At 38.6% G+C, this 17,144-nt stretch overlaps 1 protein-coding gene across 1 annotated transcript; it reads right to left on the bottom strand.

Moving 5' to 3' along the window:
- Positions 1–10,405: 10,405 nt before the first annotated feature.
- On the bottom strand, positions 10,406–14,182 carry LOC115825424 (major histocompatibility complex class I-related gene protein-like). The gene is made up of 5 exons (XM_030789257.1): positions 13,957–14,182; positions 13,524–13,820; positions 12,983–13,258; positions 11,996–12,066; positions 10,406–10,438 (listed from the first exon to the last, which is right to left on the bottom strand). Exons 1-5 carry the CDS (start codon positions 14,180–14,182, stop codon positions 10,406–10,408), a joined length of 903 nt encoding a protein of 300 aa, XP_030645117.1.
- Between the last annotated feature and the right edge of the window lie 2,962 nt (positions 14,183–17,144).

Here is a 17,144-nt window from a genome sequence, read left to right on the forward strand (position 1 = left end):
GCGTTATTCCTAACGGGTGGGTAATTTCGAACCGAAGGGCTTAACCCCACCCAGAGAGGTTTTTATTTATTTATATTTATTTATTTTGATGGAATGAGGATTAAATTTCACTTCACTTGTGTAAAGATTTCTTGTAGCCGACGATGGCAGTGCAGCGAACAGGTAAAGTTCTCCGTGGCCCTTAGTTGTCTCTGCTTTGACAAAGTTGATTGGATTTCAGGTTAACAGAACATGATTCGGAAGAATGCACTGATTGAGTCACTAAGAGTGGCCTACGTATGGTCTGGGTCTGTGCTTTTCATCAGGGTCGCTGAACTGAGGAAGACCCTGGTTTCCAGCAGAGCGCTTTTATTCTTTGGTACTTTTCAAAAAGAGTGTACAGGCAAGAATACAGAAGATGCAGTTTATTAGAAAAATTTTATTCATTCTACTCTACTTCCAGTCACACCACAACATCGAGGAAATGTACATGTCCCTTTGTCGTGTGTGTATGTGTGTGTTTCTGTGTGTATGTGTGGCTCTACTAGATACACAGAGAAGGGCATTTGTTTAAATTGTTAACAGTACAGCACTAGCACAGTTTAGCAAACGACAATGCACGCGCGCACCCAGTGTCACACACCGGCTTAATAATATTCATTGCAGTTCAGTAACAAACAGCGCAATCTCTCACTTAACGAGTTAAGTAACAACCAGCTGACTGACAATCTATAGCCTACGGAATATTAAGGCTATTGTGTTAAACATAGGCGCACCACGTAACTGTTATCTCTCTAAAATGCGCCTGACTAAACATGACCTGTTTAGCCGAAACCTCTGTACTAATATAACAGAGTTCAAACTGATTTCTTTGAGAATAGTAAATTTTGCATACTTAAACATCACAAGTCTGTACTAGCTCTTCTGGTGAACCGCACGTCTTTAGATCTATAGGCTACTACTTGTTCTGCGCGCTCCCTCAGCAAAGCGCATGTACACGTGCTGAGAGGTAAGTCCCACTTAGGAGCATCGATCGCTTCATTTCTTTAATGTTTTTAATCTATGTACACATTTTCTGCGCATGTTATTCATAAAAACGCAATGTGTTTTACGGCGTGCAGAGTCCGTTATATTTGTTGGATGAACCTTCCATCACTTTAAGCGTTGTCAAGTCATTACCTACTCTGCTGGAGATATAACGATGTATGTCGGTCGATGTATGAAGACCCAGTTCATTGTTTTAGTTCGTATGCGCAGGTCTGTAGTTGCCACTCACCACATTATCGTTTGTTTCAGTGTTTGTGTATAAATCTAAAAGTGTCCGCCAATAAAGCATCAAAAAACGAATCCCGAGTTCTCCCTATGTATAATCACCCAGCTCCCCCCCCCCCCCGTTACATTAACACTTATTACATTTCGCACACTATGTATCTGACTAGCCAAGCTCTACTGAATTGCCCAGTGACTTCATAAATGGCCGGAGTAACACACAAATAAAGCAGACAACGGAATAACAATTGTTTCAGGAAAAATATCAGGGAAAAACCTGGAACAGCACTGGGCTGCACTGATCTTTGGCACAACAATCACTGCGTTAAACAGTACAGATTTACGGATGTTACAATAACTGTTACATTTCGGCATAATTATTCTACTGATAATTTGGGGTCCAAGCAGTGAAGCTGCAGGCCCCCATTGTTTTTGTTACAGTTTTTCACTATTATTATTATATATAACCCTTTGGTGGATTTTGTTAAATTTGGCACATTGGTAGAAGACAGTCCAAGGTATCCAGGCACCAAATTTGGGGTCAATCCATGCATCCCTGTCACGCCACCAACAGGCCAAAAATCAAGGTGCTTTTTTGGTACATATTTGCTCATAACCTTTGAACCGCTTGACCTAGAGTCATGATATTTTTTTTTTCTCTGAATCCCTGGTTCATGACGAGTCAAACGCACCCATGGCCGTCCATCTCCGCCTAACTAGATTTTCCACCATTTTGAATTTTTCGAAAAACCTACTTTTGGGAACTAGTCCTAGACTGTTGATCCTATCAACACCAAATTTGTTACACATCGTCTATAGAGGTTCAAGCTCTAACTGGAATATTATTACCCTAACCTGTCGGCCATTCTGTTTGTCGGCCATCTTGCTTTTAACTAATTTTCAGTTGTTTTTAATGGGATCCCATAGAAGCAGTTAATGGATCATGTAGAAATTTGGCAACATCATAGAGCATGGCCCAAGGTGTCCCGTCACCAAATTTGGTGCAATTCCATGATTGTCTCTAGCGCCACCAACAGCTCAAACTGTAGAGGACATTTTTGATTGTAACTTCTTAACCACTTGACCTAGCCCAGGAAGCTGTGCTGTCTCGGAAACCCTGTATCATGATGAATAGAACAGACAAATTTGGTGGAAAACTGTCATACTGAATCGTCCACCATTTTGAATTTTCTGGAAGCTGTACTCTTGCGAACTGCTCCTAAACCGTAGGGCCTATCACCACCAAATTTGGTACATATCACCTAGAGAGCACTCTGAGCAAAATAAATCAAAAGAATTTTGCTAGGCCAAAGGATATGGCCACTGTCGTCCAATGAATTTCAATGGCGAAGCCTCCAAAAGAGGAAGTGAGCATATCTCAGCAATGCTTGCTTGGATTAATGCCAAATTTGCTCCACATCATTAGGGAGCAATTTGATGGGGAACCACCAAATTTCATAACATTTGGCCACATGGAGACGCTATAGCAGAAAAACGCGCACCAATGTATTACATCTCCCATTACTCTAAGATGGCAGCTGACTATTTCAACCAAACATCCTCAGCATTATCACAGTGGAGGACCCTGGTTGAGAAATTTTGAGCTCTCTGTGTTTACCATCTTGTACTAAAGCCGTCTTAATGTCATTCTTTTCTCGATGGCTTTCTATGGCAGGCCTTAGACACCCTGTCTTCATTTGGTGTTGATTTTTATGAGTGTAAGAGTGGGTGTCAATGTGTCTGTTCACCCTGTGATGAACTGGTCTATTGTTCAAGGCTTGCTCTGATTACTTGTCTGCTTGGTGCCCAAGAGCTGCTTGGCCCCTTCATTGCTGCTTGCAGCTATATTTATTGTTTTAATCTTAATAATAATTGGAAACTACACAGAGTTCCACACATTGTCCTGCCTTAACAACTGGATCATGAAGAATGTTGTGCTTGTAAAGAATTTTGTGCACCAAAGTGAGGGTGTGCAAGATTCTAAGGGAAACTTCGTTAAATGACAAGTTAGCGATGACAGACTGCTAACAGTAGTGAAATCTCTATCTGCCCACCCTCACCTGAGTAAATAACTGTCTCTTTATCAGTCACTGAGATGATGAATCTGAATCAAAATATCTTACTTTGTTTGCTATTTATTTACAGTGAATACTGAGGTACATATGTCCTAAAACCAATACTTGTAGATGGAGACAATCCCATGTAATCAACATTAGGAACCCTTGACGGAAAGGTATGCCGGAATCTACCTGACTGACACGATACTGTGAGTTCCATAATACTTTTGACACAGATAAGTGTGACTTTGATCAGTGGAGTGGGAGTCCAGAAAAAGCCTGATATGATTAAAGACGGGAATGAAAATGTCCTCAGAGCACCCTGAGAGAGGGGGAGGAGTTAATTGCATGAGACAGAGGTGTGAATGGTGACTGTAGACACAGTTCCCTCAGTGTGACGTGTCACAGTCTTCAAAAGGCAGGACGCAAGTGCAGATGTGATTAAAGAAAAGTTTAATTTCTTCCAGATGGGTAGATACAACAAACAGGTATAAAGAAAAGCAGAACACAGAACACGTTACAGATTTACACAGGACACGCTAAGTAATGACCATGGAGGAGAAGACTTTGCAGAGACAGACTGGAGGCAAGGGGTGTAAATACAAGGTGGAGACAGGTGAAAACAGGTGAGAGAGATAATGAACGGATGAGCCGGTGATTAGTTGACCGGTGATGCGGATCGCTGAATGGTGGAATTGGAAGGGGGAAGGCGTCAAAGTCATCACATGACGCTGAGAAACAGGCAACTGAACAGGTTCAGGTGTCAAACATTACTTGTCGAGTAGGTAACTGTTTTTTTCGTGTTGTTTTTTACCTCTTACAGCAGCTGCCTCGGTGTTCTGGGCCACTGGTCTCCTCGCTAGCACGCCCGCCTCCCATCCCAAAGGTCACCGGTTCAAGTCCAGTGTGAAACATGACGCAGAGCGATAACATTAGTGCTGTGACCTGGATGGGAGTGAGGTTTAGGGGGGGTGAGTGTAACAGTAGCCAGCGAGTAGAGTGCTGCGCAGTGAGTATACCTCACTCCCCCGACACCTTAAGAGGGGTGCTAGCGATTGAGTGAGTACGAAAACACCCTGTGATATCGATTACAGACTGGGCAAGCACAGTATACAAAATGTATAACTAATAATACTATATGTACACTATATAATCTTATATGTATAAGAATAATAAAAAACTTCTCACACTGTATGGTACAGAGCTTTATTTTCCATTCAGAATCTTCACATCTGCCAGGCTCTCTCAGACAGAACTTCATTTTACATGGACACTTTCTTACAGTAAATGAAATTCCTTTTAAAACATGAAAACACACTTATCAATAAACATTTACAACTATGTAATGAAGATTAAGAGAAGACTTTCACTGTAAAGCTGTATGAGTGATTCTCAGTGTTAAGGACAAGTTTCCTTTCAAAAACAGAACTGAAAATCCCTTTTGTGAAACGCGTCTACAATCATTGTGCAATTTTATGTTCTGAAATATCTAAAGGTTGAGGTGAACAGCATAAATATTTCAGTCACATAATGGCCATGTTCTGAATATAGACTCAATTTCACACAGAAAACATTAGTGTTACAGTATACAGAAGTCACTCAAACGCACAGTATTGTAAAGCTTTACAGATTTGATCCTTATCTTTTCTGCTTTGGCAGCCGAACATGAAAAAATACAACATTCAGACAACATGTGCAAAAAAATAAAAAATTCAAGTAAATATATACAAATATCAAATATGTACAAAAATTCTCTTTTAAATATTTTGTTTGTACCATGACACATAAGTAACAGCAAAAACAATGTGTTCAGTTTTTATCTATATAAACAAGTTATGTCCTTTTTTTAAGAGCAGCAGTTGCATTTCATAAGAGTTTATCCTAAGTGCTGTCAACAGAAACAAAACCAAGAATTTATTCCTACACCCAGTGCCTCTTATAATGTGATCAATGTTATGCCTGATGGAGCACCTTGAGATATTGATTGTATAGGAGTTTGGCACAGAAAAGCAATTAAGACCACCCAGTCGTTGCTGTTGACAGACACCCCCCCCCCCCTTAAAAACCCCAGCACATGAGAAAGCGAAGGGCAGTTTCTTAGTTCATCTCTTAAAACAGAGCCTTTCAGAGACTTTAAAAAAAAGACTTTCAACTGCCTATTTCAGAGAGAGTTCCAAGGTTTTTTTTAATTAATTTTAAAGATTATAAATTTGTTTTTTCCAGGCACTGTATTAAAGGTTAACATAATCACGGAATATTGTACTGTTCTGTTAGTGGGAAAAATAATCCCTGCCCACCCCATGGTGTCTTAAGGAGACTTATTTCAATCTGTGCCTCATACAGAGGACAGACTCAGAGCCACATTGTAAGCACATACACTAATGCCAATGGCTGTAGCTGGACCACAGATAACACTTTGAGTCCCTATAGTGTGTCAAAAGCCCCTTTCACACCTGCACCTATCAAATTATCGGTAGTCAGACGTGGGATATTAGAAGTTCCAGTAAACCAACTGGAAAAATAGTTTATAATGTACAGTTAATGAGGCAGGTAGTGTTTAAGGTGTTTAAGGACAAGACAGACTTGTTGGATCCAGAGCTGGGCTAGACAGTGGTGCTTAGAAGTAAATTTTGTTAAGTAAGAAAAGATTGTTCCAGGATTGTCAGTGGAAGCAATTCTTATACAAGCTCTCCACACACAGGGCAAACCAACTGCTTCATAAAATGCTCAGGAAGAGCAGTCCAGTGTCGTATCACTGATGGACAAATGTAGACATGTTTACCTCAAGGTCAAATGCTGAGGATCAGGGGATCAGTGGTCTGGGCTGTCCAGTCGATCAGGACAAACCCAGGCACATCGCTTTGGGTACGTGACATACTGATCCTGGACACACAGTAGACAGAGTGAATTCTACTGGGTGGTGTGGGTTTGGGTCCTTCACTCTCTGCTACTCTCAGGATGAATTTTGTACTCTATACAAATGTTTGGTGCTTCTTATACCCAGTTATCGCCAAAGCCATCCCTAACACTGGTCGCACTCAAGTAATTCTGACTGATTACAGTATAATGTGTGATGTGCCATACATTACAGGGTTTGGTAATTTAACATATTGACTTGTGGGAAAAGGTATTTAAATGCTCAGTGACCTCTGACAGGGTAAATATTACCCTATTACTAAAACCAAACAAATAAAAAACCAAAAAACAAAAACATTGTGCTACTTGGTTCATGTTTTGCATGACCTCTGAAAAGCTCTCTCACTCTGAGTGTGTTACTTCAGTGTCCTAGACTGTGCTTCTCCTATGATGAGTGCACTCCTCACTGTGGCTGTTTGCAGTTCCATTATTTTCTCTGACAATGGTGACTGGAAACGTAACAGAGAAGAGTTACATATGTAACATATAACAGTAACAGAGAAGAGTTACATATGTAACATATAACAGTGACAGAGAAGAGTTACATATGTAACATATAACAGTAACAGAGAAGAGTTACATATGTAACATATAACAGTGACAGAGAAGAGTTACATATGTAACATATAACAGTGACAGAGAAGAGTTACTTATGTAACATATAACAGTAACAGAGAAGACTTACATATGTAACATGTAACAGTGACAGAGTAGAGTTACATATGTAACATATAACAGTAACAGAGAAGAGTTACATATGTCACATATAACAGTAACAGAGAAGAGTTACATATGTAACATATAACAGTGACAGAGAAGAGTTACATATGTCACATATAACAGTGACAGAGAAGAGTTACATATGTAACATATAACAGTAACAGAGAAGACTTACATATGTAACATGTAACAGTGACAGAGTAGAGTTACATATGTAACATATAACAGTGACAGAGAAGAGTTACATATGTCACATATTACAATAACAGAGAAGAGTTACATATGTAACATATAACAGTAACAGAGAAGAGTTACATATGTAACATGTAACAGTGACAGAGAAGAGTTACATATGTAACATGTAACAGTGACAGAGAAGAGTTACATATGTAACATATAACAGTAACAGAGAAGAGTTACATATGTAACATTTAACAGTAACAGAGAAGAGTTACATATGTAACATATAACAGTGACAGAGAAGAGTTACATATGTAACATATAACAGTAACAGAGAAGAGTTACATATGTAACATATAACAGTGACAGAGAAGAGTTACATATGTAACATTTAACAGTGACAGAGAAGAGTTACATATGTAACATATAACAGTGACAGAGAAGAGTTACATATGTAACATTTAACAGTAACAGAGAAGAGTTACATATGTAACATATAACAGTGACAGAGAAGAGTTACATATGTAACATATAACAGTAACAGAGAAGAGTTACATATGTAACATATAACAGTGACAGAGAAGAGTTACATATGTAACATTTAACAGTGACAGAGAAGAGTTACATATGTAACATATAACAGTGACAGAGAAGAGCTACATTTGTATCATATAACAGTTTCAAAGAGATTTCTCCTCTCTATGTCAAAGGCTCAGTATGACAGATTGTACGCAAGAGTTTTTGCAAGCTAAACCTTCCAACAAAATAAAAAATAAACTTAAGAAATGATGGTGAGTTATTAACGTAGAATAATGTTATTTTTGGACAGAACTAATTTGGTTAACTGTCTTTTAAAGGTGCCATCTGTATTATGGCAATGGACGAAATGTCACTTCTATCCTTTGTTTGATGAAATAAAGTATACGGAGTTGAGTGTGACCTTAAATTTTGGTCTGTGAACTCGGGTATTAAAATCTCACCATGTGGATTCATCAGTGGCATGTCCTCTGGTGCTTCTCTGTTTGGTCCAATGTCTTTAAAATGATAAGCATCAGAACAAACACATGTTATCACTTTAACTTTACAGTTACTGTAAAACAGAACTTATTTTTTCTTTCTTCTCTAGATCTCAATAAGGACCAGAATTACAAGCATCACAGAATCCATATATGCTCATCATTTTTTGGCGTATAATAATGTCATCTTCAATAATGTTGCTGAAATCTTCTAAGAGATTTACCTGCACTGAGACCATGACATTGGTTCTGTCCTTTGATGTTACTCACTAGTGGAGAGATAAATATAATTAGAACCTATCCATGACTGAGGGGATATCTAAACGGTTTGTAGTTCAAATTGCTGCTTGTTAACAAACCACAGTGAACATTTATTAGGCACTGAATACATCAAGGTGTCAGCTGTCAAAGGTGGTTTGTATTCTGCCTGTCTTAGAAGTTGCTATGGATAAAAGCATCTGTTAAATAAATATAAATACGTGTAAATGTAAATATAAGGGTATAGTCTTTGCCTAACATAAGAGTGTTTTCAGTAAAACAGAAGGAAAGAAAAATAAGTGTTTATGTTGGAAAGGCAGAGACCAGGCCTTTGAGAGCTGACCTGAAACACTTGGAAAGCATTATGAACTTTACTGAACTGATAAGAAGTGGATTTAGAGAAAAAATTGCCTTCCAAGATCAGTAACATCAGAGAGTTTAGTTCAGCTTAGTTTCCCTCAGGTGTGAAGTGCTCTTTATGTTACCTATGTGCTTTGGATTGAAGTTAAAAGTTCCCTAGTTCTGTCTACGTTGTTATGATTTGTTTCTTTCCACTACATAATAGTGTTAGGTTTGTTATGTACCACGGGAAAAATAACAAGAAAAGTACAGTTATCCTGTGAACAGTGTTAATTAGTTCCTTGTTCATCGTTGCTCTGCTCCCTCATGTTGTGAGAGTCAGTAGTTATGCATGTGAGTGTTCATTATATATGGTAATGTAATTAATCAACAGAGGAATAACATACCCAAACACTCTCCCTCACATACGTGCCCAAGCTGACAAGCCCAGGTACTACTTAGCCTTTGAATTCTGTGTGCTGTAGATCCATTTGTAATGTCCTTTTCTGAACCTGGACTGGTCATTACCCTGCCACCAATGTCTGGACTGAGACTCTGGTGTGAACACTACAGTCCCTGTACTGGCCTACATACAGTCTGCTCTACCTTCTCTAAACAACATTTCACAAGCAGACTCTTAAGATCATTTAAATGTCAACTGTCTGATGCTGATGGATGGTGGGTCTGGATTACTCTCTGTCTCCCCCTGTTGGTTATGCTGTCAAAGCTCCCACCCAACACATAAGCTTCTCTCTGTCCTGTTCCTGATGATTTATCTGAGAAAATAAATGTGTGTTTGATCTGAAAGGACAAACTTGTGAAGAGAGGTTCAGATGAAAACTTACTTTCCGGGATTTCAGGTTCACCACCTTGGTCTCCGGCTCCCTGTCTGTTGTTCCACTCTACGAGAAAGAAAAAGAGTTAGAACTATAATACAGTGATTTTCATATGGTAACATACTGTACATGTTTAATGTTCATGCTTTGAGCTGAAGTGATTTTGGGAAGAGCCTCTATTAGCATGTACGTCTTTAATATGGAATGTAAACTCTAAAAATGTTTCATGCATATTTTTTCCAAACTGCAAAGACAAAACTTTCAAACACATCAATTTTCAGGCCCACGCTCCTTTGTCCACAAGAAGGAACACTTCCTGTTTGATGTGTGGCAAAAGACCTTCATTTTGGATTCAAACATGAGACATCCATTTATGAAAACTCGTACAAATATCTTTAAAGCATTTTAAACATCAACCTACCAGTATCAAAATTCTGACTTTACTCTAACCATACAGTTGCAGTAAAACAGGGATACTCACTGCTTTTGAGTTTTGTAACACAGATCTGAACCAGGACAACCACCGCAGCTCCTACTGCAGCACCTCCCGCCACAGCTCCTACCACCACAGCTCCTACTGCAGCTCCTACCGCAGCTCCTACTGCAGCTCCTACCGCAGCTACTACTGCAGTTACTACTGCAACTCCTACTGCAGCTCCTACTGCATCAACTACTGCAGTTCCTACTGCAGCTACTACCGCAGCTCCTGCTGCAGTTCCTACTGCAGTTCCTACTGCAGTTTCTACCACAGCTCCTACAGTAGTTTCTACCACAGTTCCTACTGCAGTTCCTACTGCAGCTCCTAATGCAGCTGCAGTGATATCTCTTGAGGTGATCAAAGAGTCTTGGACATTCTGATGTTCCCCATCTGTAAACAGAAAAACACAGGACAAGAGTGTTTATAAAAACCACAGAGATATCACTGTTTTACCCATTTCCCATATCAGCCATATTATTTATTCTCTGTGTCATGTTATAGCCAGTCCAGTGAAGGCCAGTACACAGACTCTTTTACATTATAACCTGTACTCTACTGTACAACAACATAACACACATTATAACCTGTACTCTACTGTACAACAACATAACACATAACTGATGCTACTTTTCACTGAACTCCATCCACAACTACACAGATGATTTAATTAACAGTGTGTCAGACAGATGGCTTTGGCACTATGATCAGCAGAGGAACCATGGGATATTAGTCCATCCAAACACAGGGAACACAGATGGGAAACACAGGGTACACTTTCTTACTGTGAGGGTAGTACACGGTCAAAACATTGTATTTTTAAACTATTATTTGAAGCAGGATCAAATTTTATGCTCAAATTAATTAACAATGTTGGCTTCTGCTATTTTGAATTCCATTTTGAGGAAAAAAGATTTTATATAATTTAACAGAATGTTGGAGCAGTGACATCACTCTCTAAAACATGAAAAGCTCTTAAAGGCAGAGTTACACATACATTCCAAATTCAACAGTCACCACATTCCAATAGCACAAATAATGCCTATGGCATTCGTTACTGTTGCTGCAGTCTACAGGTGAAAGAGTCCCATTATAAACACGGTGACATTTGATGGAGCGGCAGTGAGAGAGAGTTTGTGATGTAGCAGTAAGAGTAACATGACAATTATCCATGCTGATCATGATGGTCCAACAAGATCAAGGTGAGTGTGAGAATGAATACTGATAAATAAAAGGATTAGGCTATGTCTGTCTGTATGTGTGTCTGTGTAGATTCTGAAACACCACCCAGTGAGAAAGAAGCTAATATAAATAAAGTTCACCACCTTTGTCACAGGCCCACTTTACTGTCTGTCCACAAGTCAGAGCGGTACCCCTATAACACTCACACAAATTACAGTGGACAATGGGACAGTCTAAAACACTTAACGTGAAAAACGCTTAAAGTGTTGTAAAGTACCAAATATGACAGGTAGACACTCCAAACTGCTAATATTTGTAGCTATTACACAGTACTGCTAAATACATCCAAAAGCTTGAGAACGTAGTCAGAAGGGAAATATTTTAAATATTGATTATGCGTTTTCTCTGTGCATATGTAAAAACGCTTAAGGAGCTACAACCTGCATAAAAGGACAGCTTTCCTAATGATGGGCATATAGCTGTTTTTCAGTATTAACTATATCTAAAAGCTTAAGAACGTAGTCAGAAGGGAGATATTTTAACAAGCTAAACACATCTAAAACGATACATAGAGACTACAGTGATCATGGCTGTCCTTCAGCACCACTCACTCACTCACTCACTCACTTTCAAAGCTGCTCATCCTAATAAGGGTCACGGGGGGTGCTGGAGCCTATCCCAGTACTCACTGGGTGAAAGGAAGGGGAAACACCCTGGACAGGTCGCCAGTCCATCGCAGGGCAGACACACAGACAAACACATTCACACCGAGGCGCAGTTTAGTGTCTCCAGTTCTCCTAACCTGTGTGTCTTTGGTTTATGGGAGACAACCAGAGCTCCTGGAGGAAACCCACACAGACACGTGGAGAGCATGCAGAGAGGACTCGAATCTGAGACCTTCCTGCTATGAGGCGACAGTGGTACCCACTGTACCACCCCTTTAGCACCACGTTAACCGTTTCTATACATGTGCAGAGAAAATCAATATTTATAATCAATATTTAAAGTATTTCCCTTCTGACTACATTCTCAAGCTTTTGGATATAGTTAGTGCTGAAGGAACGCTATAATCACAGAAGGTTTTGAGTCCCTGGCTATCATTTTATGCAGGTTGTAGCTCCTTAAGCGTTTTTACACATGCGCAGAGAAAATGCACAATTGATATTTAAAATATTTCCCTTCTGATTACATTCTCAAGCTTTTGGATGTATTTAGCAGTACCAGTTTAAGAGTTTATTTGTCATATGTAGGTTAACACAGGGTCAACGGTACAATGAAATGTGGGCGATAAGAGAAACAGGTCAACTCAGCAATAGAGCACACTAGTTGTAGAATAAAAGTACAGTAGGGATTTAAATAAATAAGAGTAAGATGTATTTAGCAGTACTGTGTAATAGATACAAATGTGAGCAGTTTGGAGTGTCTACCTGTCATATTTGGTACTTTAAAATACAATAAGCGTTTTTCACATTAACCGTGTTAGACTGTGCCTGGACAACAAGTACTCACAGCAGTGTCTCATGTGGCCATCCCTCTAAGCAGCACATTTATATGCAACTGAATTATTACATGTAATCTCTTTAATCCACTTTTGTTTTTGAAAAGTTGTATTTGACAGTTTTGTTCTAAATATCAAGGAATTACATCAAAAATACACATAATATTCAGATTTAAAAACATATTTTAGACTATACTTTTAAAAAATCTCTTGATGAGACAGTTGAAGTAATGTTGAACAGATATGATAAGAATTACCCAAGGACGTCACTACTGGTGTATCCAGGGTCCTGTGCATCACAGAGCAATAATATTCTGCCCTATCAGACTCAGGAATCTCCACACTCATCCTCAGCTGGTGGGTTCCATCACCATTTGGTCTCACTCCTGTAGATTTCAGCCTATGCATCTGAACATGGTTTCTCTTAATCTTTATTGTTATTTCTTTAGGCAAGAACCCAGTGGCAAAACAGGTCAGGTTTAACTTGTCTGGAGTAGAGGATTTTCTTGAAAATACATGAACTTCTGGTGGAGCTGAGAAGAGAAGCAACAAGAACAAATTAATATTATCTGGTCTATTATTTACATAAATATTTGCCTAATCATCATTTTAAACAAGCTACTCCACCAAGAGACAATCATTTTCTGGTATAAATGTCAAAATGAATTGTATTGAATTCAGACTGCTGAACTCCACTAACACTCTAATTAGGTATTAAAACAACTACAGTGGTTTAGCTCACAACTGCGTTTGATGCATTAATGTCACAAATACAAATACAGTAAGGCAGGTACTCACAGTAGTTTCTGATGTAATCATCTTCATATTTCATTAACTCCTCTGCCCAGTTCACACAGGTTCTCTGAATGTATTTCAGGGTCTCATGTTTGAGGGGGATGTTACTGTTCCAGCTCTGTTTGATTGACAGGGCCTGATCATTTAAGGCCTCCCACTTCTCAGTGTGAAGATTAAAGGAGAGAAAGTCCTGACCATCATATCTGTACTGTTCAGATCCACTGAGAAACTTTACTGAACCATCAGACAGTCTCTCAACCTCACAGCCTCGTCTCCTCTGAAGGATGTGGACGTCTGGATCTGACATTCATGAACAGGAAGACGATGAATGATAACACTGAACATTCAGATATGAAAACTGACTCTTGTCTCTTTATAAAGGAATGATCTACAGAGATTAAAGATGACATGTCAGAGTTCAGGAAGAGTCACTCACCAGACTGACTGTGACCCATGACTACCATCATTTTATTAAATTCATTTCTCATCCACTTCTCCTCATCTCTCAGTCTATCAGTGCCTGATTTCCAGTAGTCTTCACTCAGTCTCTCTCTCATCCAGTCTTGTTCAGGAATCTTGATTTTGTTCTCACTGTTGTAAGACTCAATCTCTGTGTTATCAATAAGACCCACATAACTGAACTCATAGATACCAGGTGCCATGACAGGTTTGGAGAAGATGATGTAATGTTCATAATGTGAATATTTCTCTGGAGGAAAGAGAAAAAAATATTAAACATATGGAAACAACAGTCCTCACCGTTGTAGAAAACAATCTCTGTGTCATTAATCAGGTCCAAATAACTGAACTAAGGTCTTAAGGAGAATCCAGTAATTGTGTAATGTTGAAAATGTAAAAAAATCAATGCATATGTTGGTTAAGAAAAAACTGGTTCACCAAACATTATTTTCTGCTTCTGCTAACTGCAAAAAATAGAGAGAGCATATGAAAGTGTATACATTTTGTTCGCACATTACCAACAGAGCAGATTAAGCCAGACACTCTTAAGGAGTATGACTGCATTTTTAAGATATTCTTTATCAGAATTTGGCTGCTTTGGCAATGTTAGTCATCAAACACTCTCAGTTCTGAAATGACCAAACTGATAACAGGAATAAAGGCTTATGTCTTATGTTACAAACATTTTACAGAACTGCTGTATATCTAAACTTCATAAGCTTTTAACACTGAATAAGCTTTACAGGCATTTAATATATTGGTACAAGTAATTATTTTATCTATGAATCTATGTTAATATCATTGTCAGTGTATAGCTTCCCCACATTTGTATGTTTATTGATTTGTTTGTTGGTTGTTTGCCTAAATTATTGAAACTTACCAAAGATATACATAAACATTACAGTGGGTGGGGACCCAATACTCAAAACCAGTATGAACACTCAGAAAAAAAAAACCCACTTTCCGGAAGGAAGTTCTTTGAACAAAACTGTTTTATCCAAATAGACACATTAGCACGAATATTACAGGTCAATTACAGTGTGATCTAAATGGCACTTTTACGTATTGCTGAAGTATTTTTAACTGTGCTGTTGTAAAAATAACTGGAAGGACAAAGAAAAAATGAAATATTGAACAGATACACATGTCTCAGTGAACTTAGGCCTAACTGCGTAAGTGTTTATCATAAGAGTAAGTACTGCGACAATGTCACTGTATCTTAAACACAGTCTTGGCCGATCCTATGAAGACCTGTGTTTCCGATTTCTAGTATTCATCTGTGTACCCCAAACATAATAAATAAGTTTGAATTTCATAAACATCGCAAAGACATTGTATCTAAAATTCTTACCTGAAAAAGCTGCCAGAAATTGGAGCAATAGGGCAAAAATACACGTCACTTGTTGGGTCATTTCTGATTATTATCCCCTGTGACTGATGTTAATTTGAATCACTGGTAAAGTTATTTCAGACCACACCAGTCCTGAAAGCCCATCCCAAGTCCTGAAACCTCGATCACTGCTGAATACTCTTTGTCAACATGGTCTCTCAGTCTCTCCACGGAGCTTCTGATAGAGGAAAGAGGGCGTGGTTATGGTTTGCTCGACTAATAAAAGAAGAGAGTATGTCAATATCTGAAAACTCCTGGCAAAGTCCTTTCACTGAGTTAAGAGCAGTTATGACTGTGTCAGGGGTTCTTTAGAAAAATATAACTGAGACAAATAATGTTGAGTAAGAACTGTATCATGTCTTAGACTAGTGGAATGCAAAAAAGGACAGGCAGAAATTATATGACTCAAGTGTTTGTACTAGAGAATCTGTAATAAACACTGGGAGACACTAAAATGTAATTATATATTATATTACGTTATTTCGTATTACAGTATATAATACAGTATTACTATGTATCTTTAATCTATATAGCATCTGTCTATCTGTCCATCTATCTATCCGTCCATAAATATAGGGGGAAAGTATCAGTACCCCACAAACAGTAAGTAGAATGTTTTCGAGTATTAACACAATATGACTGTAGGAGTCTTGTTACAAAGGGAAGACTGTGCTCTGTGGCCAGTTAAATGGGCTCAGAAAATTAAATGGAAAGGCCCAACAGAGCCACACTGAGATTTTTTTTTTAATGTATTCCTCAGAAAAAGAACTGACTTCACGGGACATAATAGTGAAATGCTAACGTGAACACGTTTACTGTTCACAGATGACTGAAATCTAGATAACTTAAATAGGGCTTTGCTAGTGCGGGAATGGAAATAAAATGTGAATTAAATATTTCTCTAAGACTGAAATTATGGGAAATGACTAAGAGAACGCATTTGACACTGGCTGTTTTTTAATCCTGAAAAGCAACTGTTTCTGTATGTAAGAAATAAGACAAGCGATAACAGTAAATAAATTATAAATTAAATAAATTATAGAACAGGGCCAAGGACTGATCCCTGAGGAACACCATAGTTAAGCTCACAGTACTCAGAGGTCACATTATCATAGTGGACACACTGTTTTCTCTCAGAGAGATAAGATTTAAACCAAGAGAGTGTCAGGCCTCAAATGTCAATTTGATTTTCCAGGCACTTTAACAATATAGTGTGATCGACCATGTCAAATGCTGCAGTCAGACCAAGTAGGATAAGAATAGAAGTAGCACCAGTGTCCACAGCTAATGAAAGATCATTAGTTACTCTAGTATGTGTGCTTTCAGTAGAGTGAAAAGACCTGAAGTCTGACTGAAATATTTCAGACAGACTGTTAGAAGGCCTATGGGCTATCAGCTGAGCAGCTACAATTTTTTGAAGTATTTTAGAGAGAAACGGGAGATTAGAGATCGGCCTATAATTATTCAAGGCTTCAGGGCCAAGGTTCGATTTTTGAATTAAAGGCCTGATCACGGCCGTTTTAAAAGCGGAGGGAAAAACACCAGATTTTAAGTGACATATTTAGAAGGTTAAGCATTGTTGGGCTGAGGACTGAAAAAAGCTCTGAGTTTAGCGGGTAGGGAGTCAAGCAGGCAAGAGGCTGGTTTAGAAGAGTGCACCGATTTGGATAGCCCGTCTAGAGAGATAAGGTCAAATTGAGTTAAAGGGTGCACATCATTATTGATTTCAGGAGCATTCATACAGAGCGTGCAGGCAGTCTGATCTGATAAATTAA

Source organism: Chanos chanos, chromosome 12, assembly GCF_902362185.1.
Source record: "Chanos chanos chromosome 12, fChaCha1.1, whole genome shotgun sequence".
NCBI classification, from domain to species: Eukaryota; Metazoa; Chordata; class Actinopteri; order Gonorynchiformes; family Chanidae; genus Chanos; species Chanos chanos.